We start from the raw sequence: 23538 nt of genomic DNA, 5'->3' as shown, positions 1-23538 counted from the left end.
GAGAGAGAGAGAGAGAGAGAGAGAGAGAGAAAGGAAGGAAGGAAGAAGAAAGAGAGAGAGAGAGAGAGAAGAAACTCCTCACCGGTGTTGTAGAGGTCTCAGGAATTTGAGAAACTGGCAAGTGCTCCTTCGGAAAACCAACAGAAAAAGAAGACAAAACAGCCGCGGTCAAACCGTCCCAAGCATGCGCAGTGGCGCTGAGGGAAGCCAAGGAGGATCGGTCGGTGTGAAACCGAAGCCGGCTTCTCCATACCCAGGTCCCAGCTACGAGTTAACAAGGCTGCTCGCCCGCCCCTCACCCACCTCGAAGGCTCACTCCCACTGCCCCGCCTCGGCCTCTGCCAGGCTTCAATATGGCGTCCGCCACGCGCGGACGTGGCTCCGCGCCAAGCCTGTTGGGCGACTCTCTCCGCCTTCTCACGTGGGCCCTGCTCCCTTCGAGCTTCCACTCACCTCAGCAAATTCTGGGTTTTCTGTCTGCACCGCGACAAAAGCCGTTTCCACCGCCCGTTGCGGGAGACGGGGGATTCCTTACGCCGACCTCCGCCGGACCTCTTTATTGGCCGCAGCAGATTCGCCACGACCGTTGAGTGGCGTGTTTTTGGGTTTTGTGTGTGCGCGTGCGTGCGTGTGTTTTTGATTTTGTGTGTGCGTGTGTGTGCGTGTGTGTGCGTGTGTGTGTGTGCGCGCGCGCGCGCATGTGCTGTCAGAGACAGGGTGTCTCTGTGTAGCCTTGGCTCTCCTAGAACTCACTTTGTAGGACAGGTTGGCCTCAAACTCAGTGAAACCCGCCTGCTTCCTCTTTCCTGGGATTAAAGCCGCGGGACCTTATGCCTTTTGAATTACTTAAATAAATTGACTATACACAGTCAACATACAGAAGTGTATATTTTGAGAATAAGGAGATTTGTTTTTGTTTATTTGACTTTACACGACAAAAACCTGATAGTTGATAGACTACCGAATGTGCAGTTAATTTTATAAAACCAGTTTACCCTGTGAATCTGGCTTTATTGAATTCTTTCCTAGAAAATCCGGTGATGTTCATGAACAGTATTTCTTTTTTTCGAGACAGGGTTTCTGTGTAGCAATGGATGTCCTGGAACTCACTCTGTAGACCAGGCTGATCTCAAACTCAGAAATCCATCTGCCTCTGCTTCCCAAGTGCTGGGACTAAAGGCGTGCGCCACCACCGCCCAGCCAATGAACAGTTTTTCGTACAGTTCCCACAGGTTTACTAATCTCTAGATTTAGTAACTTCACTTTTAGTATTGGGTGAGGTGGGAGCACCTGTAATCTCAGCATTTGAGAGTTTGAGGCAGGAGGATTGCCAGTTACAGGCTACAGAATAGCACCCAGTCTCAAAAGAACAAACTGGAGAGATGATTCAGGGATCGAGAGCCCTGGCTGCTCTTCCAGAGACCAGATTCGGTTCCCAGCACCCAGCGCAGTTACTGACAGCAGTCTGTAACGTCATTTTCAGAGGATCCATGACTTCTGGCCTTCCTGCAAGCATAGGTCATGCAGGCAAGACATCGATATACATAAAACAAGAATAAACTAACTGGATGCTGGTGGTGGCACACACAGCTTTAATCTCAGCACCCGAGAGGCAGAGGAAGGAGAATGTCTGAGTTTAGGCCAGGTTCTAGGCCAGCTTGCTCTACAGAGTGAGTTCCAAGACAGCCAGGGTTACACAGAGAAGCCCTGTTTAAAAAGTGAAAATAGTGCCGGGCAGTGGCGGTGCATACCTTTAATCCCAGCACTTGGTCTGCAGAGACAGATGGATTTCTGAGTCCGAGGCCAGCCTGGTCTACATAGTGAGTTCCAGGGCTACACAGAGAAACACTGTCTCAAAACAAACAAAGAAACAAAAGAAAAATGAAGATAGTAATAATACAAAGAAACACAACTGAACTGTAAAAACCTATCATTGTTCTGAAAGACCCCTGGGGGAGACCCCCACTCAAATCTCGGAGGACGTACACCCAAGGAATCACGAGAGACCACATCTTGATGTAATTACAAGAGGTATATTTTAATTTCAGGACGCCCTGGTTCGGCACCACAGTTATCTCATGCAGGAGATAATGGAGCCAACCACGAGGCTTGAAAGTTAGGGGTTTTTATAGGGAAAAGGTCTGAGGGAACAAAGGGATCAGTGTGGTCATACATGATTGGCTAGTTCAAATATTAACTATTACATGCAGGTTGGTGTTAATCTGAGTCAACAGAGCATCTGACCTTAAACCATATCTGAGAGGACCAGATGGTCCATTACTTAGTGTCTGCCAGGCACATCTTTGCAGGCCTAGGCCTTGGACATGTCCTCATTTGCCTAGACATGTTTTCCTCTATGTTTATAGTTTTATGTCTTCTTGACCTGCCAGCTCTTATGATATCTAACAACTTGTTTGCTCTTTCCCAGGCCTATGTGGCCAGTTTGTGATGGATTCTTAGGCCCATAACTTTTCTTCCTAGTCAGCACAGGTTTAAAGCTTTAATTTCTCCTTACAGGAGAATGTATATAGCTACATAGATTTCCCCCCCCCTCTTTTTTTTAGATTTTAAAATCTGGACTTTTTTTTGTTTTGTTTTGTTTTTTTCAAGACAGGGTTTCTCTGTATAACCCTGGCTGTCCTGGATTTCACTCTAGACCTGGCTGGCCTTGAACTCAGAAATTTGCCTGCCTCTGCCTCTCAAGCGCAGGGATGGGATTAAAGGCTCTTTTTTTTTTAAGATGTATTTATTTATCTATCTATTTATTTATCTACTATATGTAAGTACACTGTAGCTGTCCTCAGACACCTCAGAAGAGGGCATCAGATCTCAGTACAGCTCATTGTGAGCCACCATGTGGTTGCTGGGATTTGAACTCAGGACCTCTGGAAGAGCAGTCAGTACTCTTAACCGCTGAGCCATCTCTCCTGTGGACTCCTTTCCCCTTTGCTTGGGAGCGATTTGGTTTCTGTAAAGCAGCCTGGACAGGCGGCAAGCTGGAGCTGGACACCCGTGGTGAGGAACTCTGACTGCAGCCCCTTAGATCAAAGGCTGACAGGTCTCAGGACTATGTTAAAAGCTTGCCAGATCTTCCTTTCAAGATCCTCCTCCGGTCTGGTGTTTATGGATTTTCCCATGTTATGTTAGATGGGCAGGTTTCGATTTCCCCTGGGCCTGGTTCCTGAGTGTGACTATTTAAACTGAGTGATCCTATGGTAAAGACACATCTCTTGATACAGCTACCTGGCGTCCGAGTCCTTCTTTCTCTCTTACCCACTTGCGTTCACAGGTACTCAATAATCTCTAGTCCAAGAAGCACCCAACGGAACGGGGGTTCGACGCCCAGATTTGCCAGTCAAGCCGGCTGGACCCCCTACACTCTCCAGCCCTAAAGACTAATTCTTTTTTTTTAATCTTTTTTTTTAGATTTATTTACTATATGTAAGTACACTGTAGCTGTCTTCAGACACCCCAGGAGAGGGTATTAGATCTCATTACAGATAGTTGTGAGCCACCATGTGGTTGCTGGGATTTGAACTTGGGACCTTCAGAAGAACAGTCAGTGCTCTTACCCGCCGAGCCATCTCTCCAGCCCCCTAAAGACTAATTCTTAACCATGGATCACAGATTGGCCTGTTGATTCCACTCCTGGAGTTCTGGAATTACAAGTGTGCACCAAGATGCCAGGTTTGATCTTTCTGCAGGACTCACACTCAGACCCTCAGCAAAAGCCTCCCATTCCATTTCACTCACCCCACACTTCCTTAAGGAAAGGCAAGTTCTATGCTAGTGGTAGAGCAGAGCTTATGGCCAGGAGGGTGGAGAGCTAGAGTCCCTTCCCACAATCCTTTAGGCTCTTCCCATGAATAAACAGATCACAGAGATGTAAAAACAAAACAGTTGAGGGGCTTGGTGGCACAATCCTTTGATTCCTCTGGGAGGCTAAGGAAAGTGGATCTCCAGATCTCTGAGTTCAAAACCAGCCTCAGCTACAGAATGAGTTCTAGGACAGCCAGGAAACCTGTCTTCAAACAAAACTTCAGTTCCTACTGATGCACGGAGAGTTAAAACAAGCATCCAGGACGCCACTCTGCCTCACTTTACAGCCAGCTCCTTCCCCTAAGAGTTCAACTAAGGATGGGCTCCTGAGCCTAGCTAGGACTGCTCCAGAGCCCTGCTTGCTTTCAGGCATAAATGAACAATGTCTACAACCTTGAAGGAGCCACCCAGGAAATCGGTGGTGTCACATGGAGCCAAAGGACCTGAACAACAACACGTTCACGTCCCACATAGGCCAGCTGCTGGTGGAACGTTACTGTTGGTGGGTGTCAGCCCCCAAACATCTCCAGTTCTCTGATGATGTATAACCTCTCCACCCACTTACTTCTGTTTTCCGTTTCCTTTCTTTTTTTTTTTTTTTTTTCTCTTTTGTATTAACTTATGTCGGGGGAGTAGTGGTTTTGAAAGGAAAAAAAAGTTATTGATTTTCTGAGGCCAGTAGAGCGTGTGGGAGGAGGAGAGAAAAGAGATCAGGCTGAGAAAGGAGCATACATGCCCAAGACTAGCCGTGGACTTCTCAGGAAGGATGGTTGCCTTGAAATTAGCTTGGTTTTTTGGTTTCTTTCAAGGCAGGGTTTCTCTGTGTAACAAGCCCTGACCTTCCCAGAACCCCACTCTATAGACAAGGCTGGCCTTGAACTCTCAGAGATTCACCTGCTTCTGCCTCCCAAGTGCTGGGATTAAAGGCATGTATCACCCCCAGCTTGTTTGTTTATTATTGGAGACAGGATCTTTCTTTTTTTCTTTAATATTTATTCATTTTATTTATTTATTTATTTATTTATTTATTTTTTGTTTTTTCGAGACAGGGTTTCTCTGTATAGCCCTGGCTGTCCTGGAACTCACTCTGTAGAAGAGGCTGGCCTCGAACTCAGAAATCTGCATGCCTCTGCCTCCCAAGTGCTGGGATTAAAGGCGTGTACCACCACCACCTGGCAGATTTATTTATTATTATAAATGAGTTCACTGTAGCTGTCTTCAAACACATCAGAAGAGGGCATCAGATCTCATTACAGGTGGTTGTGAGCCACCATGTGGCTGCTGGGATTTGAACTCAAGACTTTTGGAAGAGCAGACAGTTCTCTTACCCGCTGAGCCATCTCACCAGCCCCAGGGTCTTTCTATATAACTCTAATTATCCTGGGCCTCACTATGAACACCAGACTGACCTAGAACTTCGTCTGTGTTAATGCTTGGATTAAAAAGGTGTGTTCCACCCCGCCCCCCAAAAAAAAGCCGGGCGGTGGTGGCACATGACTTTAATCCCAGCACTTGGGAGGCAGAGGCAGGTGGATTTCTGAGTTCGAGGCCAGCCTGGTCTACAGAGTGAGTTCCAGGACAGCCAAGGTTACACAGAGAAACCCTGTCTCGAGAAACCAAAAAAAAAAAAAGTATGCCTTGAAGTAACTGGCTTTTACTTTATGTGTGTGCCCAGTCCCCAGTATTTTTACATGTGGAAGTCAGAGTTGGTTCCTCTTCTCTCTCTTCCACCTTTCAGGGTCTCTTTCTTCTGTTATGCTGTGTGCTAATAGGGCAGCTGGCCTACGAGCTGCCAGATGGCTCTGTTGATGGGAGCCGCTGTGTGTGGCTCTTTACCTGTGTTTTGGGAATCCATCTCAGGTTGTTAACTTGTGCAAAGCCAATGCCTGACCTACCACCATGTCCCTGGTCTAAATTTGGTTTTAAAGGCATCATTTCGTGGGCTTTACTACGTAATAAAAGGATATGAGATAGGGATGGAGAAGGTTGTGGAGCTTCAGAGGGTCAACGTCTGGAAAAATTTCAGGGCAAGGCTTTGATTTGGAAGAGTTTCAGGCCGTCTTGGTATCTGGGCATGTTAAAGTAATACAGTAACCCAGAGGGCTGGGGATGGCTCAAGAAAGGACTTACTCTGCAAACACAGGAGTGAGTCCAATCCCCAGAACCCACACAACAGCTGGGCATGACAGTTCACATCTGTGATCTCAGTGCTAGGGAAGTGGGGACGGGCAGATGCCTGGTACTCACTGGCCGGGCAGCCTCACTGAATCAGAGGTGTCCCGGTGCAGTGAGGTGCCCTGTCTTAAGAACAAATAAATAAGGCAGACTGCCAATGAGATGACCCAAGGGGAGAGCAAGCATGGGGGCCTGAGTTCCACATCTGGAACCCAAACAAGCCAGATACAGTGGCATGTGTGAACTGTTGCAGCGCTTCAACATCTAGGTGGGAGGGGACAAAAGAATCTTCCTGAAGCTCTCCCTTCACCTAGTGAGTTTCTGGACAGGCAGGGATACACAGGGAAATCCTGTTTCAAACAAAACAAACAATAGTAGCAGTACTTAGGAGGTAGAAGCAGGAGCATCTCTGTGAGTCCAAAGTAAGCCTGGTCAACAGAGTTGAGTTCCAGGACAGTCGGGATTACACAGAGAAACCCCCATTTGGAAAAACCAAAACTGAAACCAACCAACCAAAAAAAAACTAAAATGAAGTCTCCCACACCAAAAAAAACAAATCAAACCAAACCAAACCAAAACAAACAAAAGGATGTTGAGTAACTGAGGAAGACAAAGGTTTTAACCTCTGGCTTCCAAACACACATCAATGACTTAATGATATTCCATTCTTGTTCTGTCTTTGTATTTCTCTGTCTCTCTCTGTCTCTCTGTCTCTGTCTCTCTCTGTCTCTGTAGACCAGGCTGGCTTCGAACTCACAGAGAACTCTGTTCTGCTTCTGCCTCTCATGTGGTGGGATTAAATAACCAACAATGCCATGTTCCTGTTTCATGTTTTTTTTGTGTGTGTGTGTGGTTTTTCGAGACAGGGTTTCTCTAGATAGCCCTGGCTGTCCTGGAACTCACTCTGTAGACCAGACTGGCCTCGAACTCAGAAATCTGCTTGCCTCTGTCTAGCTCTTCCAGAGGTCCTGACTTCAATTCCCAGCAACCACATGGTGGCTCACAACCATCTGTCATGGGATCTGATGCCATCTTCTGTTGTGTCTGAAGACAATGACAGTGTACTCACATACATTAAATAAATAAATAAATAAATAAATAAATAAATAAATCTAAGAAAAAAAAAGAACGTGTTGCTATCTAATAATGCACTCCCTCCACCTCAAGTTCTGATCCCAGCCTTGAGGCCCTTTATTCTAACAAATCTCACTGAAGGGGAGCTGTTTGAGTCCTCAGCTTCTGAGGCGACCCAACTGCTGCTCTTTTTCATAACAGAAAGCTGATTCTCCTTTCCTACCTGAGAACTCTATTCTGTATCTTTCCTAGAAAGGAAGCCATGTGTAAGCGGCATTTAGCAGCCTATTTTCAAGGTTCATTCACGCGGTGCAGGGAAGTCGGGGCTCCGTGCACTTTCTCTCTGGCGTGTATGGAGATACCACTGTGTAGCCAACAGGATAGCTAGCTCAGCGGTAGAGGCCCATGTTGCCAAGCTCTACCAACTGTTGCTCATGCCCAGCTCAACGGCTGTTATTTGCCACACAATTTTTCTAAAAATACCCTTCAATAGAGACCTGCCTGGATTTCCCCTCCCCTGCCATGCAAATTCGATAGCTGGAAAGCTCAAGTTTGCAAAGTTAAAAAAAACTTGTGAGCTTTTTTTTTTTTTTTTTTTTTAAATACCATCTTTCCATGACCACTCTGGGAAGTCCGCCCCCCGTCTCCATGGAAACCATGCTTCTCACGCGCTCGTCACCAAGGGCGGGGCTACGGGAGGCTCCTCCCTCGCAGACTACCAGGCCTCGGGCGCTCCTCCGTGCCCCTTCCTCCCTGCTTCGCTTCCCACAGTACCGGGTGCGTGTTCTTCACTTTTGGCGCACGGCTGTGGGGCTGCGCGTGGGTTTCCATGGTTTGGTGCTACCCGCTACTCGGCGCAATCCCCCAGGGCCACCCAGACTGCGCACGGCGTGGACTCGGCCCAGTGCAAAGTTTCCCTGACCCTGAGCCAGTGGACCCGTAGGTGACAGCAGCCCCGGAGGTCGCCTTAGTCCGGGGTACCATGGAGGAGCCCCCTGTGCGGGAGGAGGAGGACGGCGAGGAAGACGAGGGCGCCCTGGCCAAGAGCCCCCTGCAGCTGACCACCGACGACGTATACGACATCTCCTACGTGGTGGGCCGCGAGCTGATGGCCCTGGGTAGCGACCCCCGCGTCACCCGACTGCAGTTCAAGATCGTGCGTGTGATGGAGATGCTGGAGGCGCTGGTGAACGAGGGCAGCCTGGCGGTCGAGGAGCTGAGGATGGAGAGAGACAACCTCAAGCAGGAGGTGGAGGGGCTGCGGAAAGCCGGTGTGTCCGGAGCCCAGGTGAGGAGAACTCAAGCCTTAGTCTGGGAACTTTCCTCCCAGTCAACGTTTATTGAATACCTACTAAGTGTCTGACCCTGCGGTGTTCCATGACAGTAGTCTACTGCTTCGTTTCTAATTTACTTAGTTTCTGTAAAAATATTTTTTTTAACTTTTATTTTTAGTTGTGTGGACATATTGCCTTCATATGTCTGTGTACAATATGTGTGCAGTGTTCGGGGAGGTCAGAAGAGGGCGTTGAATTCCCCCACTCCACATGGATTTATGGATTGTTGTGAGTGCTGGGAATGGAACCCAGGTCCTCTGCAAGAGCAGTCGGTGCTCTCAACCTCTGAGCCATCTCTCCTGCCCCTATTTCAGTTTCCTCTCCCCTTCCTTCCCCTCCTCTTCCCTCCCCTCCCCTCCCCTCTCCTCCCCTCCTTTTCTTTCTGGTTGTTTTTGTTTTGTTTTTTGAGACAGGGTTTCTTTGTGTAGCCTTGGCTGTCCTTGAACTCACTCTGCAGACCAGGCTGGCCTGACACTCACATAGACCCACCTGCCTCTGCCTGCTGAGTGCTGGGATTAAAAGTGTGCACCATCAGTGCTCGATTTCCTTCCTTCTTTTTAAAAATTTATTAATATTATTCATGTGCACACTTGTGTCTGTGTGCCTCTCTCTCTCTCTTTCTCTCTCAGAGAGAGAGAAAGAGAGAGAGAGACAGAGAGAGAGAGGGTGAGAGCACATGCTTGCTTCTCAGAGAACAGGTTTGTAAGGTGATTTTCTCCTTCCTCCATGCCAGTTCTCCTCAGGATCAAACTCATTGCCTTAAGCCTTCTGGTGAGAACCTTTAACCCTTGAGCAGTCTCTCTGGGCCTGCCCACTGCATTGATGACTTTGGCCTCCAACGATGGCTTCACAAGCACCTTTCAGAACCACTTTCTGAAGAGTGGTCTTCAAAAGGGCCAGCAGCAAAGCCCAGCAATGCTGGACTCAGTGGGTCTGAATAGGGCTCTAAGAAGCTGGTGTGTGGGGGGGGGGGGGGGGGGGGGGGGGAGTTATGTTGTTGTTTCTGTGTTCTATGGTTAAAATGTTGGATGAGTAGAGGGGCCCGGATATGCTAAGCAAGCAGTGTACTGTTGACTGACACCCCCACTCCTTGCTATTATTTATTTATTTATTTTTGGCTAGAAGATAAGGCCTCTCTTTCTCTCTCCTTTATTTTTCTTTTCTTTTTCTTCTTCTTCTTCTTCTTTTTTTTTTTGAAAGGATCTCATAAAGTAGCCCTCATTGGCCTGGAACTTTCTATGCAGATACCCACCTACTTAAGCATCCAATGTGCTAAGATTACAGGCATGAGCCATTATGCCAAGCTTAAACAAAAATTTTAAGAAAGAACTTCCCCAGCCGGCCGAGGTGGCGCACTGGCATATCTCACCAGCTTCTAAGTCACAGGGACAGTTGCACCTGTAGAGAGATCCTTCTTTCTTAGGCTGGCCTTGGAGAGTCAAGAAAAGTGTTACTGCTTGAGCCACCCGGGGTCACTCAGGCATGTTCATGCCATTTGGCGGCGTTCGGTCTTCAAGCACAGAGAAATAGAGGGAGCTGCATCATGACCCGACAAGAGTGGGTTGCATGGGGCCCAGTGATTTCCCTCATGAGACAGAGGGGAAAACTGTCAGAGGCACAAGATGAGATGGCATATTTTCTTCCTTAAACACAGTCTTAAGATGGGGTGTGTGGAGTGGGTGGGGAGCCGGATGTGGTGACACAGGTCTGTCATACCAGCTTAGGAGGCCAAGGCAGGACCATAGAGAGTTTGAGGCCAGCTTGGGCTACATGGCAAGACTAGGCCTCCAAAAAGAAAAACAAGGAAAAGAAAAAGCATAATATAAAATAATAGATTTTCATTTTTTTTTCTTTTGTTTGGTTTTTCTGCCCAGCAAAAGAAATAGGTTTTCAACGAGTTTATTAAAACATCATGGCTTGCGGGGCAGTGGTGGTGCACACCTTTAATCCCAGCACTTGGGAGGCAGAGGCAGGCTGATTTCTGAGTTCGAGGCCAGCCTGGTCTACAAAGTGAGCTCCGGGACAGCCAGGGCTACACAGAGAAACCCTGTCTCAAAAAATCAAAAAACAAACAAACAAACAAACAAAAACATCGTGGCTTTTTAAAAAATACTTTTTGGTGATTTTAAAATTATCATTACTTGTAGTCAAATATATGTAACCTGAAATCTATTTACCATCTTTACTTATTTATTTATTTTTGAGACAAAGTCTCACCATGTTGACTAGGAACTCAACGTGTAGATCAGGCTAGCCTCAAACGCATAGAAATCCACCTGCCTTTCAGATTGCTGGGTTTATGGGTTTACTTAAAAATTATTTTTAGATTTATTCATTTTACCTTATGTGTATGCACATTTGTGTGTGCTGTTAGATCCCATGGAACTGGGGTTATTTATGTTTTGACCCACTGCGTGGAACCAAACCTGGGTCCCTGGCGCGTGCAACCAGTACTCTTAGCCACTGAACCATCTGTCTAGGTACTGGTTTTAAAAATGCACGCAAGGATACTTGCCTCCTTTTTATTTGTTTGTTTTGTTCTTTTTTTTTTTTCTAGTTTTTTTGTTTTTTCGAGACAGGGTTTCTCTGTATAGCTCTGGCTGTCCTGAAACTCACTCTGTAGACCAGGCTGGCTTCGAACTCAGAAATCCGCCTGCCTCTGCCTCCCAAGTGCTGGGATTAAAGATTTATTCATTTTACCTTATGTGTATAAGTATTTTGTCTATATATATGTATTCACGTTTGTGTGTGCTTGTTTGTGTGTGTTGTGTTTGTTTGTGGGTGGTGGTGGTGCACTGCCACCACCACCCGGCTTTTTTGATTTTTCAAAACAGGGTTTCTCTGTGTAGCCCAGGCTGTCCTGGAACTCACTCTGTAGACCAGGCTGGCCTTGAACTCAGAAATCCACCTGCCTCTGCCTCCCAAGTGCTGGGATTAAAGGTTTGTGGCATCACTGCCAGGCTTTTATTTGTATTTTTTAAGTTAATTTACTATTATTTATTTTTTAACCATGGCGGGGATAGACCTCAGGCCCCAGCTCACACTAGGCAAATGTTGTACCATTGAGTGGCTTCCCCTGCCCGCTTTTACCCTGTCCAGCAGCACCAAATTCATTCACATACAAGAATTGTTTTTTTTTTTCTACATTTATTTATTTTGTTATCTATTTGGGACTGGTGTTGTACATACAGCTCTCTGGAATGGATCCTGTCTTTTGACCTTGTGGGATCCAGGAATCAAACATAGTTTTAGGTTTGGTAGCAAATATTGTTAAAGTTAGGCTTCTGTTGCTGTGAAGAGACACCATGACCAAGGCACCTCTCTAATTGGGGCTGGCTTACCATTACAGAGGTTGAGTCCATTATCATCATAGGAGGAAGCATGGCAGCATCCAGGCGGGCATGGTGCTGGAGAAGGAGCTGAGAGTTCTACATCTTGTTCTGAAAGCAAACAGAAGACCTATCTTCCAGGCAGCTAGGAGAAGGGTCTCAGAGCCAAGCCCCACCCACCCAGTTTTACACTTCCTCCAATAAAGCCTCACCTCCTAATACTGCCAGTCCCCGGGCCAAACATATTCAAACAGGCAGAAACACTTTTACCTGCTGAGCCATCTCTCTGGCTGTGATTGATGTTTTTGCTTTTTGCTTTTGTTTAGCGCAGTTGTCTCATGGGATTGCGTAGCCTGGGCTGGTGTGATCCCCCTGCCCCAGCACGGGTGCTGCTGTGTCCAGCTTGCTGTCGGTCCCTGTGCATTGACCTAGTGTAGACATTTCACCTCATCAAAATCTCCCCCCTGCCCCCCCTTTTCTGGGGGGGGGGCAGCGTGTTTCAAGACAGGGTTTCTCTGTATAGCCCTGGCTGTACTGGAACTCACTCTGCAGACCAGGCCTGCCTTTGCCTTCCAAGTGCCGGGATTAAAACGCTCTTCCCCTTTTGTGTGACAGGATCTCATGTAGCCCAGGCTGCTCTCGGGCCCACTATGTAGCTAAAGCTGGCCTTGGACTCCTGGTCCTCCTACGTGGTGGCATGACAGGTCTGAGCCAGCATGCCCAGTCTCATACAATTAGCATCTTAGCATCCCTCCCTTCTCCATTCCCCTCCCCTCTCCTTCTCTTCTCTTTCTGTTTCTGAAATATAATTTCAAAATTCAGATAACATAAAGATACTTGACTTAAAAAAAAAAAAAACAACCCCCCCACCCCACACACAAATTTCCCTGTCCTCCCTCCCTAGTCCTCTTCCCTGGAAAGATTTTGAACGATCCTTCCCTGTGAAGCATAGCCCTCACATGCAGCCGTGGTTTTCCCTTGTTGTGCAGCTGTGTGATCTCCACACTACCTCTCTACCTCTTAGTGACTTTCCTGCAATGCTGCTGAAAGTTGAACATAACCAGAAGGAGAAGTGCTTGCTTCTCTGGACATGGCCGCTGCATGTTGAAGAAATAAAGTGAAAAATAAAGCTGTAAAAACAAGGTTCTGGGAATATAGAAACAAAGTTCTGGGGTTCCAGCTCCTGTAAGCAGCGTGGAAACAAAGTTTTACAGTAGCAAGCAGCAGCTTCAGCCATTTGGCTAAGTGTTTGCTGAGAAGCACTGAGAAGTTGTGTGCCAAGGACATGCTGTAAAAACAAAGTTCTGTTAAGTCCAAATGACCAGGCTAAGACCAACCAAAACAAAAATAACTGGTGGTCACAATGACATTAAGGTGCACGGAAACAAGATTAGCAATTCTTGAAAGACCCAGCCGCCCCTCCACCTCACCCCCCTCCCCCCGTGGTGAATTTTGAAAAAGACCACAAACTGTCACCCTGACCTTTTTGGCCAACAATCCCTCCTATCACCTAGTTACTCAGCCCCTTCCCAGGGACTTTTCAGGGCCAGGTGCAGAGCTGGATAGGGAAGTTGGCTGACTGAGCCAAGAACAGCCCAGCAAGCCAACCAATGAAGAGATCCTTTGTCCTGTGCTCCACCAATCAAAGTGGACCACTGAAATCTGCCACCTGTAAGGTATAAAAAATATATGCTTTCTGAGTTCAGGGTTGTCTCACCTTGCATGGCTGAGCAACCCTACGTGCATTGGCCACGCACATTGGTATCAATAAACCTCATGTTATTGCAATGATCTGTCATCAATTTGTATTCTCTGGGTTGAGCTAAGATTACAGCAATGTCAGTCAGCCCCGCAGCCAGGAGGCAGAGGCAGGAGGATTACTATAAGTGTGAGACCAGTCAGAGCTGCGGATTGAGATCTGGTCTTAAAAGGCCAAAAACCAACCAACCAACCAACGAACAGAAACAAAATGAAAAGTCCGAAAACTGCCAAGTATGGTGGCGGCGCATTTAATCGCAGCACTCTACGAGATAGAAGCAGGTGGATCTCTGAGTTCGAGATCATCCTGGGCCACAGAGCAAGTTCCTGGACAGCTAGGGCCCTGTCTCAAAAAACAAGCAAACTGCTGGGCAGTGGTGGCACATGCCTTTAATCCCAGCACTTGGGAGGCAGAGGCAGGTGGATTTCTGAGTTTGAAGCCGGTCTCCTCTACAGAGTGAGTTCCAGGACAGCCAGGGCTACACAGAGAAACCCTGTCTCAAAAAAACAAAAACCAAACCAAAACAAACCAAAACAAAAAAACACAAGCAAACCCTTTTCCCCCAAAGAAAATGTGAGCTTTTGTTTATTTATTTATTTTTTTATGCTCGAGGTAGGGCTTGTGGTAAACTGCTCTCTTCATGTTCCTCCCCCCACCTTCCGGGGCCTTTTTATTTATTTATTTATTTATTTATTTATTTATTTATTTATTTATTTTTTGAGGCAGGGTCTCTTTAATACTTTTGGCTGTCCTAGATCTCCCTCTTGTAGACCAGGCTGGCCTGGAAATCACAGAGATCAACCTGCCTTTGCCTCCTGAGTACTAGGATTAAAGATCTGTGCCATCTTGCCTGACCTAATTTTTGTTTTATACTCTGGACTCAGGAACTGGTAAAACATTTCCCAGGTGCCCTTCAGCCACCCAGGGAGTGACTCGGGAAGTCTTGAGTCAGCATTCTATTTAAAAAAAAAAAAAAAAAAAACATGAGGAATGTCTTTGTTTTTCTGTGAACTTGGCAAAACCCTGAATGTGTACAGACCACTGAGGAAGCCTGCGGAGTCCAACAGTTTGCGAGCTTTGATCTTCACCAGAGGCAGTGGAATGTAGCTGTGAGACTGGAAACGCCGCCACAGTGTGACTCTGGCCCGTGGGAGTCACGTTGGATCTCCGTAGGACATGATATATTGGATCTTGTGGCTGTTGTGGTTCAGTATTTCCTTTTGTTTTTTTGGAATTTTTTTTTTTTTTTTTTTTTGGTTTTTCGAAACAGGATTTTTCTGGATCGCCCTGGCTGCCCTGGAACTCACTCTGTAGCCCAGGCTGGCCTTGAACTCAGAAATCTGCCTGCCTCTGCCTCCCAAGTGCTGGGATTAAAGGCGTGTGCCACCACTGCCCAGCTAGGTTCAGTATTTTCTTGGGTGTTTTTGGTGTTGGGGAAGGACCCCCTGGCTTCACACATGTGAGACAGGCCTTTAGTGCTCAGCATCTCCCTCCTTTTTAATTAAGTAATTCAAAGATTTATTTATTTCATGTATATGAGTACACTGTAGCTGTTTCAGACACCCCAGAAGAGGTTATCTGACAGATCCCATGACAAATGGTTGTGAGCCGCCTTGTGGTGGCTCGGAATTGAACTCAGGTCCTCTGCAAGAGGCTCTTAACCGCTGAGCCATCTCTCCATCCCTAATGTATTTACTTTTATTTTTATCTGTATTGCCTGTGTGTAGATGTATGTGCCACATGTGTTTGCTTAATGCCTGTGGAGGCCAAGAGAGGGTGTTGGATCCTCTGGAACTAGAGTTACAAATGTCTGTGAATGGACATGTGAGTGCTAGGTACCCAATCTGGGTCCTCTGCAGATCACTGAGTACTCTTTGGTTTTTTGAGACAGGGTTTCTCTGTGTAGCCCTGGCTGTCCTGGAACACACTGTGTAGACCAGGCTGGCCTCGAACTCAGAAATCTGCCTGCCTCTGCCTCCCAAGTGCTGGGATTAAAGGCGTGCGCCACCACCACCTGGCTACTGAGTACTTTTAACTGCAGAGCCATCTCACCAGCCCTGTATGCTGGTTTTCATCAATGAATCTCATCCTGTCCATTCTTGTGTTTGTCATTTCCATATTCAAGTCCTTCTCAGTTTGAGCAATAGTAGATCCCTTCAGGGACCAGTGTGGCCCAGCATGGTGTGACTGAGCCTGTTGGTATGTTGTTTTTCAGGTGAACTTGGGACCCGACAAAATGGTAGTGGATCTGACAGATCCCAACCGGCCCCGCTTTACGCTGCAAGAGCTGAAGGACGTGTTGCAGGAGCGCAACAAGCTCAAGTCACAGCTGCTGCTGGTGCAGGAGGAACTGCAGTGTTACAGGAGGTGGGCTCCCTGTGTGGCCTAGGATGCCCACCAAATCATCGACTGGCTCCCGTGTTCGTTCACCCAGTTTACTGAACACCCCACTACGTGCCAGGCACCAAGTGCACAGCTGCACAGTGCTGGACAGCATGGGCTCTTGGTAGCAAAGGTCCTTGAGAGTCTAAATGGGAAGATGTGCCCAGGAATCTGGGCAGTGGTAGTGCCTGCGTTTAATCCGAGCACTTGGACGGCAGAGTCAAGTGGATCTCTAGGAGTTCTAGACCAGCTTGGTTTACAGAGCAAGTTCCAGGACAGCCAGGGCTACACAGAGAAACCCTGTCTTCTCAGGGAGAAAAAAAGGAATCCTAGGCTGGGGGGGGTGTGTGTGTGCCTGTTATCCCAGCTTTCCATAGGTAGAAGCAGGAAGGTTGTAAACCGCTCTACAAACAAACACAAAAGAGGTCTGTGCATGTGTGATCATGCGTACCTGTAATCCTAATGTAAGCCTCAAGGACTGTGAGTTCAAGGCATCCTGGGCTGTATAATGAGACCCTGATTCAGATTTGATAGAACACTGCTTTAATACCAGTGCTCAAGGGGCAGAGGCAGGTAGATAGACCTCTCTAAGTTAGAGGCCAGCCTGGTCTACACCATGTGACTTTGTCTCCAAACACAATGACAACAACTGCCTTACTTTATTTGCTTTTGGTCTCCAGTCATGGCATCTGAGGCATGGTGTATGCTAAGCATGTGCTGTACCACGGAATAAAACCCTAGAAAAGCAATAGGGTGTACAACTACCTGCTCCCTTCCTATTTTCCCAGTGGTCTGCTTCCACCTGGAGAAACTCCAGGAAGGAGAAGAGAGAAGGATGCTGTGGCTACCATGGGCAACGGTGAGAAGGAGGAGAGGACCATTATGAAGAAGCTGTGAGTCACCTGGATACCCCCATCACCGCTATCTCACAAGCACAAAACGTCGTGGGTTGAGGGGAGGCGCTGCAGCCTGGGGGTGGGGAGGATCTTCTTGCTTCTGGGATGTGGTTGCAGCCAGTAACAAAGTCCTATGCTCCCCTTTATGGCTGTAAGCAATACCAGGAGGAAGTCTGGGTATTGGACAGATCCCGGTAAGGTGTGGGCAAGAGTCTGCTCACTGGATGAGAATCTCTCTCACTAAAGTACTTTGAACCATAATGTTATTGATATCACTATAATTATTCATAGTTTAACTATTCTGTATACTAGGTCTTACCTTGACATGGTCAGCTAGGGTCCAAAAATATTATTAAGTGGAATATTCCAGAAATAGGAAGTTGTCCGGTATGGTGGTACAGACCTTTACTTCCAGCACTTGGGAGGCAGAGGGATCTCTAAGTTTAAGAGCAGCCTGGTCTACAGAGTGAATTCCAGTACAGTCAGGGCTCTGTTGCAGAAAGAAACCCTGTATTGAGAAACAGTAAAAAGTAGTGATTTTTCAGTTGCATGCTGTTCTAAGCAGGGTGGTGAAATATTTTGCCTCCCACCATGCCCAGTTTGGGCAATAGGTCATCTGGGTGTCTGTCTTCTTGAAGCCCGGCTGTCTACACCCGCTGCCCAGTCATCAGTTCATAGCCATCTCGGTTATGGGTCAAGGGTATGAGAATAGAGCAGTGTCTGTGTTCTAGGGAACCCCTTATTAGCAGTGGCTCCAAGGCGGGAGAGCCAGATGCTGGCAACATGGCATGCTAAACATAAATCTCTCTATAAGGAATTTCTCTGTTAGTGCAGTACACTTCTCTCTAATAAGGAGGAGAAGGTGCTGGGCGGTGGTGGCACACGCCTTTAATCCGGCACTTGGGAGGCAGAGGCAGGCAGATTTCTGAGTTCAAGGCCAGCCTGGTCTACAGAGTGAGTTCCAGGACAGCCAAGGCTACACAGAGAAACCCTGTCTCGAAAAAAAGAGGAGGAGGGTTGGGCTGGAGAGAAGGGCCGGACAGTTGAGAGCATTGGCTGCTTGTCTTCTCTGACACGTCTCCTACTTAGGGCTTCTGCTGCTGGAAGGATATGCAGAGAGCAAAAGCACCTTAGGGAAGAAAGGGTTTCTTTTTCTCCCACTTCCACTGAACAGTAAATAATCTAAAGCGCTTAGGGCAGTGTTGTGTGACCAGGCTTTTCTGGTCGAACACAGGTCTGCTCACCCCAGATAGGGAATGCCCAGCAGACCAAAATACAGATCCCACTGACGTCCATCCATCTTGGTGAAGCCTGATGTTTCCTGGGGTTACTTACAGGAATATGGGGGAGGGACTACTTATTGGAGCAGAAGTGACTCAGACAGCTGCATCACCAAGACCCACCCCAGCATGGGTAACAGCTCACAAAAGCTGGGAACCCGGAGCACACTGTGCAGTCAGCTGGGAGAGCAACAGGCCGGAAAGTGTCCTTTCCACGTCCCTCAGCTGGGCGCCTAGAACCCCCTTCTAGGCAGTAAGACTGCTTCTCAGGGTCTTCTTTGCAGTCAGTCTCAGAGAGATAGAGGGATTCTCAGCTTTTATTGCTCCCTCTGGCAGGAACCTAGTGAATCTGGTCAGTTTCAGGGACTTCCTGAAGAAGCTCTTTTGAGTTGTTTACCTCCCTGCCTCTAAGGAATTTCCCTCCAAGATTGAAGCTAGATTAGAATTCAAAGGCAGGAACCTGGAGGCAGGAGTTTAGGTTGAGGCCATAAGGGAATGCTGTTAGCTAGCTTACTTCTCATGTCTTGCTCAGCCCAGAGCTGGCACCACCCACATGTGGGCTGGATCTTCCCACATTAGTCACAAATTAAGAAAATGTCCTGCCAGCTTCTTCTTCCTGGCTATCCTAGACTCACTCTGTAGACCAGGCTGGCCTCGAACTCAGAAATCCACCTGTCTCTGCCTCCCAAGTGCTGGGATTTCCTGCTGGCTTTTTACAGGGCATTTTTTTTTTTAGATTCATTTTATTTATTTTATGTGTATGAGTACACTGTAGCTATATAGATGGCTGTGAGCTATCATGTGTGTGGCTGCTGGGAATTGAACTCAGGACTTCTTCCAGCCCTGCCCGCTCACTGTAACTATCTTCAGATGCACCAGAAGAGGGCGTCAGATCTCATTATGGGTGGTTGTTGGGATCTGAACTCAGGACCTTCAGAAGAGCAGTCAGTGCTTTTACCCGCTGAGCCATCTTGCCAGCCCCTTACAGAGCATTTTTTTTGTTTTGTTTTTTAAGACAAGGTTTCTTTGTGTAATCCTGGCTGTCCCAGTCTGGCCTCTGCCTCCTTGGTGGCAGCTTAAAAGAGTGTGCCTTACCATCAGGATCCAACTACCTACTTTGTTTTATCAAGACTGGGTTTCTCTGTGTAGCTCTGGCTGTCCTAGAACTAGCTCTGTAGACCAGGCTGGCTTGGAACTCTGAGATCCGTCTGCCTCTGCCGCCCAAATGCTGGGGTCAAAAGTGTGCACCACCATGGCCTTCTTTCCTTTCCTTCCTTTGACCCTTCCCATGTGCCCTGTATTTCTCTGAAATTCATGGCTTTTATTTTTTAAATTGTACACACACACACACACATACACACTCCTAAATACATAACCTGTATATATACCATCCCCATCTCAGTATTCCTTAGCTGCTGTCTCCTACATTAAAGACAAACAAACAAACTCTTTTAGAGACAGGGTTTCTGTGTAGCCCTGGATGTCTTGGAACTATAGACCAGGCTGGCCTGAAATTTACAGAAGTCCATCTCCTTCTACCTCGAGTGCTGGGATTAAAGGCATGCACCTTTATTCTACATTGTTATGGAATAATCTACCACTGAGTAGTAGTCCCAGCACTCTTTTTATTTTGCATTAAAAAAATAAATTCTGAGACAGACTCTTACTAAAAGTTGCCCAGACTGGCCCTGAACTCCTGATCCTCCTGCCTCTACCTCCCAAGGATTGAGGTTACAGATGTGTGTCACTACCACTACACCCAGCTTGGGGTCCCATTCTTCATGGGAGGGAAACACACTGGGGGCTTTAAGCAGTCTAGCAACATGACCACGCTCTGCTGTCTCTGCTCTGGGGAGGCTGGGGTCTTTCTCCCTTTTCTGCATATCTCAGTCTAAAGGAAGCCCTCTGAAGACAGAAGCCATTGGTTTCTTTCAGTGTCCCTTTTGGGACTTCTTTTGAGCCACCTCGAAGGCATTTGAGTCAAATATGGCAAAAGTTAACATGTCTGTCTGTGGTCAGGAGGCTGTAGATTCCCATCAGATAAGCTCCTTAAAGGAGGAGGGAAGGGACTAGGGCACAGGTGAAGTTCTGAGTAAGTAGGTCAAGCTAAGAAGGATTTTTGTTTGTCTTGAAAACAACAGGAGCCATGGACGGGCTTTGTGAGTGAATGGGCCCAGAGAGCCGAGGAGGCCAAGTGTACTCACCCCTGTGGTTTGGGTTGTTCCCAGTCTTTTGTTTTTCAAGATGGGGTTTTTCTGTGTAGTCGCAGCTGTCCTGGAACTCCCTCTGTAATCCAGGCTAGCCTTGTGTCCGCCTACCTGTGGCTGCCTCCTGAGTGTGGGGATTAAAGGCTTGTGCCACCACTGCCCTGCTTGGTTATCAGTTCTAACAGCTCTCTCAGGTATTTTTCATCATAAAGATTTGTCTTCAGGGGGCTGGTGAGATGGCTCAGAGAGTAAGAGCACCGACTGTTCTTTTGAAGGTCGTGAGTTCAAGTCCCAGCAACCACATGGTGGCTCACAACCACCCATAATGAAATCTGATACCCTCTTCTGTGTACTCATTTATAATAATAAATAAATCTTTTTTAAAAAAAGATCTGTCTTCAAATTATAGTTTATGTTGAAAAGCCATTTTTACCCCTTCTACCATGAAACCCCTAAAAACAAAACCCAGAGGCCAGCATGTGACAGGAGTTAGGAAGCCAGTTGCTCAGCTCATTGCCCAGTTTGGCTTGTTCCAAAAGACCTCAAATTGTTCATCTGTAAAATAGGGATATTAATCATGCCAAGTGCAGAATTACAGGAGTGTGAAATTAGCCAAAGATGGAAACATCTTGAACAATGCTGTCCCATTAGAAGCCCTGAACAAAGCATTCATTATTTAAAAGACAAAGTCTTGCTCTTCAGCTCTTGCTCTTCCTCTCACCTCTTGCTCCCTCTCTCCCCCTCCCTTTCCCCTCTCTCCACGTGGCCACGCCGTCCTCTGCCTCTTTATTCTTCTCCCTCTCTCTGCCTTTCTACAATAAAGCTCTAAAACCAAACAAACAAAAGACAAGGCCTCAATGGTCTGTGATAGTGCACATCTTTAATCCCAGGACTTGGGAGGCAGAGGCAGGCAGATCTCTGAGTTCAAGGACAGCCTGGTCCACAGAATGAGTTTCAGGACAGCTAGGGCTACACAGAGAAACCCTGTCTCAAAACAAACAAACCCAACAACAAGAACAAAAGACAGGGTCTTTCTTATGTAGTTCTGGCTGTCCTGGAACTTGCTATGTAGAACAGGCTGGCCTCGAACTCGAGATCCTGTCTGTGCCTCCCCAAGTGCAGAGATCAAAGGTTTGAGTTACCACCCCTGGCTCCTGGACAAATTTATGTTTAATTAAACTTATTTGGTTATTTACGGGTGCTCATACCACAACAGATGTGTGGAGGTCAGACGGCAAATTCTCTTCCTAGAGATCAAGCTCAGATTGTCAGGCTGGAGGCAAAGGCCTCTATCCACTGTAACATCACAGAGACCTCTGAATGGATGCAGTCCAGTCTGCATGACCATCTTTTACCATGCTCTCTTGCCCTTTCCTTTCACAGGTTCTCTTTCCGGTCAGGGAAGCATACCTAGATTGAAAGCCTTCACTGAGATGGTGACCGTCTTGACTTGAGAAGACAATTGCCAATATGCCTTCTGGATCCATCTCTCCGTGCCAGGAATGTGCTTTGGCCTGCTCATGCGATTCACCCTCAGAGCAGTCAAGGGGAGATGATGCTTATAGCTTGCCTGCTCCCTGGGGACAGAACTGGATAGCCAGTAAGCTTTGCCCAGGGCAAGTGAGGCAATATCAAGAACTTGAGAAAGCAAAGGAACAGAGTGTGGCCACATCCTGCCTCCACACATGGACAGAGGCCTCTGGCCTGCAGCTCCTTCCAGCCTCAGTGATAATCTGGTCCTTAGCGCGTGGCACGGGAGAGGTGGAAAAGCAGGAACATATGGAATCACCTTGACTGATATTTGGTGAATACTTGATTTTTCTCATTCAACTTTCTTTACACGACGTTTGTATTAAAGTGAAAAAACCTTTATAGTTTCTATTACTGTTTCAGACTGGTTTCTTAAAATAATAATAGTTAAGATGGTGTATATGCCTGTGGGCATACAACTCATGTGTATCCAATTGAACCCAAGTAAGGTGTCAGCCAGAGGGCTCTCTCCAGAAATGCCAAAGATCTGACTCAGAGGGTACTCAAGTCTTTTGAGCTCAAGAGTAATGCAAAACAAAGTACTTTTCATTGTTACTAAAGCAAGCAAAACATCAGATGTCAAGTTCCCCGGGACTGGAGTTATAGACAGTGAGCTGCCATGTGGGTGCTGGGAATTGAAGCTAGGTCCTCAGAAGAGCAGTCAGAGCTCTTCACTACTGAACCATCCTCCCAGCCCCCAGAGGGCTTTTAAGGCAGTTCTAGACTACTATCTTGTTGCAGTATGGTCTCCCTTGTTCGTCTGTAATTCGCTATGTGCTCTAGGACTGCTGGCTCTGCCTTCTTCTCCCTGTTGGGAGTCCTGCCTTATGGAGCCCAGGGTGATTTGGAACTCGAGATGCCTCCACCTCCTGAATACTGGGATCAAACGGGTGTGCCACAACCGGCTGTATGGGTTCTAGGGATTGAACTTGCGCCGTTGGGTTTCTGGTGCTAGTGTGTAGCCCTGGCTGACCTACAGTCACGTAGACCAGTCTGAATTTATTATTAGTGCATCAAACCTTCCCTCAGTATCCTAATGCATCAGCGTTGGGTAGAAGGAAACTGACGATGACCAATAGACCACAGAATCCTCTAAAAGGGATGGTGTGAAAATGCCCAAAGAACCGAGTCTGCAGAACACCCCTTGTAGGCAGTAGGCAGCCTGCTCAGGGTACAGCTTTAAGAATGACTGAGTAATGCTAAGACATCTTACGAGGGAAATGTGCAGCTGGGTCAGCAAGGCAGTACATTACCTTTAACCCAGCCAGGCACTTGGGAGGCAGAGGCAGAGGCAGGCAGACCTCTGGATTTGCAGCCAACCCTATCTATGAGTGAGTTCCAAGACAGTCTGGGAGCCAGGGGAGTCACCACTCTACAATGGAGCTGGTGTGGGTGTGCACACCTGTGATCCCAGCACCAGGAAGTATCAGGAGTTTCAGGCCAGCCTGGGGTACCTGAGGCTTAAAACAAGACAATTATGGCAATCACAGCAGCTATCACTTAGGGTATGTTACCTGTTGGTCATTACCCAGAAGTCCCATATACATCCCTAACCTTACCAAGCACCCCCTGAATTCACCCCTTTTGTATAGGTTAATCGGAAGCCAAATTCTGAACATGCTTGCATTCTGGCTCCCAAGGCGAACCTTGAAGTTCACTTGGCAGGGAATCAGATCCCATTTTTTTTCATGTGTGTGGGTCCAGGGATCAAACTTGGGTAGTCAGGCTTGGCAGCAAGAACAAGATAGGGCAA

At 47.3% G+C, this 23538-nt stretch overlaps 2 protein-coding genes across 3 annotated transcripts in view; one reads left to right on the top strand and one right to left on the bottom strand.

The window, feature by feature from the left end:
• Nucleotides 1-665, bottom strand: part of Snrnp35 (small nuclear ribonucleoprotein U11/U12 subunit 35) — a 7830-nt gene extending 7165 nt beyond the window's left edge. Inside the window, exon 1 of one of the 2 annotated variants that reach the window (XM_031337954.1) lies at nt 454-665. The gene's annotated coding sequence lies outside the window, so the exon portion shown is untranslated. Of the gene's footprint in view, nt 1-82; nt 361-453 lie in introns of those variants that run through there. The other variant, XM_031337953.1, reaches the window with a different exon arrangement.
• Nucleotides 666-7774: 7109 nt separating this feature from the next.
• Nucleotides 7775-22136, top strand: Rilpl2 (Rab interacting lysosomal protein like 2). Its single transcript, XM_031337952.1, has 4 exons — nt 7775-8356; nt 15706-15857; nt 16661-16765; nt 21639-22136. The coding sequence occupies exons 1-4, from the start codon at nt 8051-8053 to the stop codon at nt 21667-21669; spliced, it is 594 nt and encodes a 197-aa protein (XP_031193812.1). The 5' UTR covers nt 7775-8050; the 3' UTR covers nt 21670-22136.
• Nucleotides 22137-23538: the final 1402 nt, after the last annotated feature.

This window comes from Mastomys coucha, unplaced genomic scaffold (genome assembly GCF_008632895.1).
Source record: "Mastomys coucha isolate ucsf_1 unplaced genomic scaffold, UCSF_Mcou_1 pScaffold22, whole genome shotgun sequence".
Classification (NCBI taxonomy): Eukaryota; Metazoa; Chordata; class Mammalia; order Rodentia; family Muridae; genus Mastomys; species Mastomys coucha.
This window is presented reverse-complemented; position numbering and strand designations above follow the sequence as displayed.

What these genes read in the sequence shown, in the direction of transcription:
- Rilpl2 (XM_031337952.1), top strand. Translation starts at nt 8,051, where the DNA reads ATGGAGGAGCCCCCTGTGCGGGAGGAGGAGGACGGCGAGGAAGACGAG. An exon ending in CCGGTGTGTCCGGAGCCCAG is followed by an intron (nt 8,357 to 15,705) that starts GTGAGGAGAACT and finishes GTTGTTTTTCAG; the next exon opens with GTGAACTTGGGACCCGACAA. An exon ending in AGGACCATTATGAAGAAGCT is followed by an intron (nt 16,766 to 21,638) that starts GTGAGTCACCTG and finishes TTCCTTTCACAG; the next exon opens with GTTCTCTTTCCGGTCAGGGA.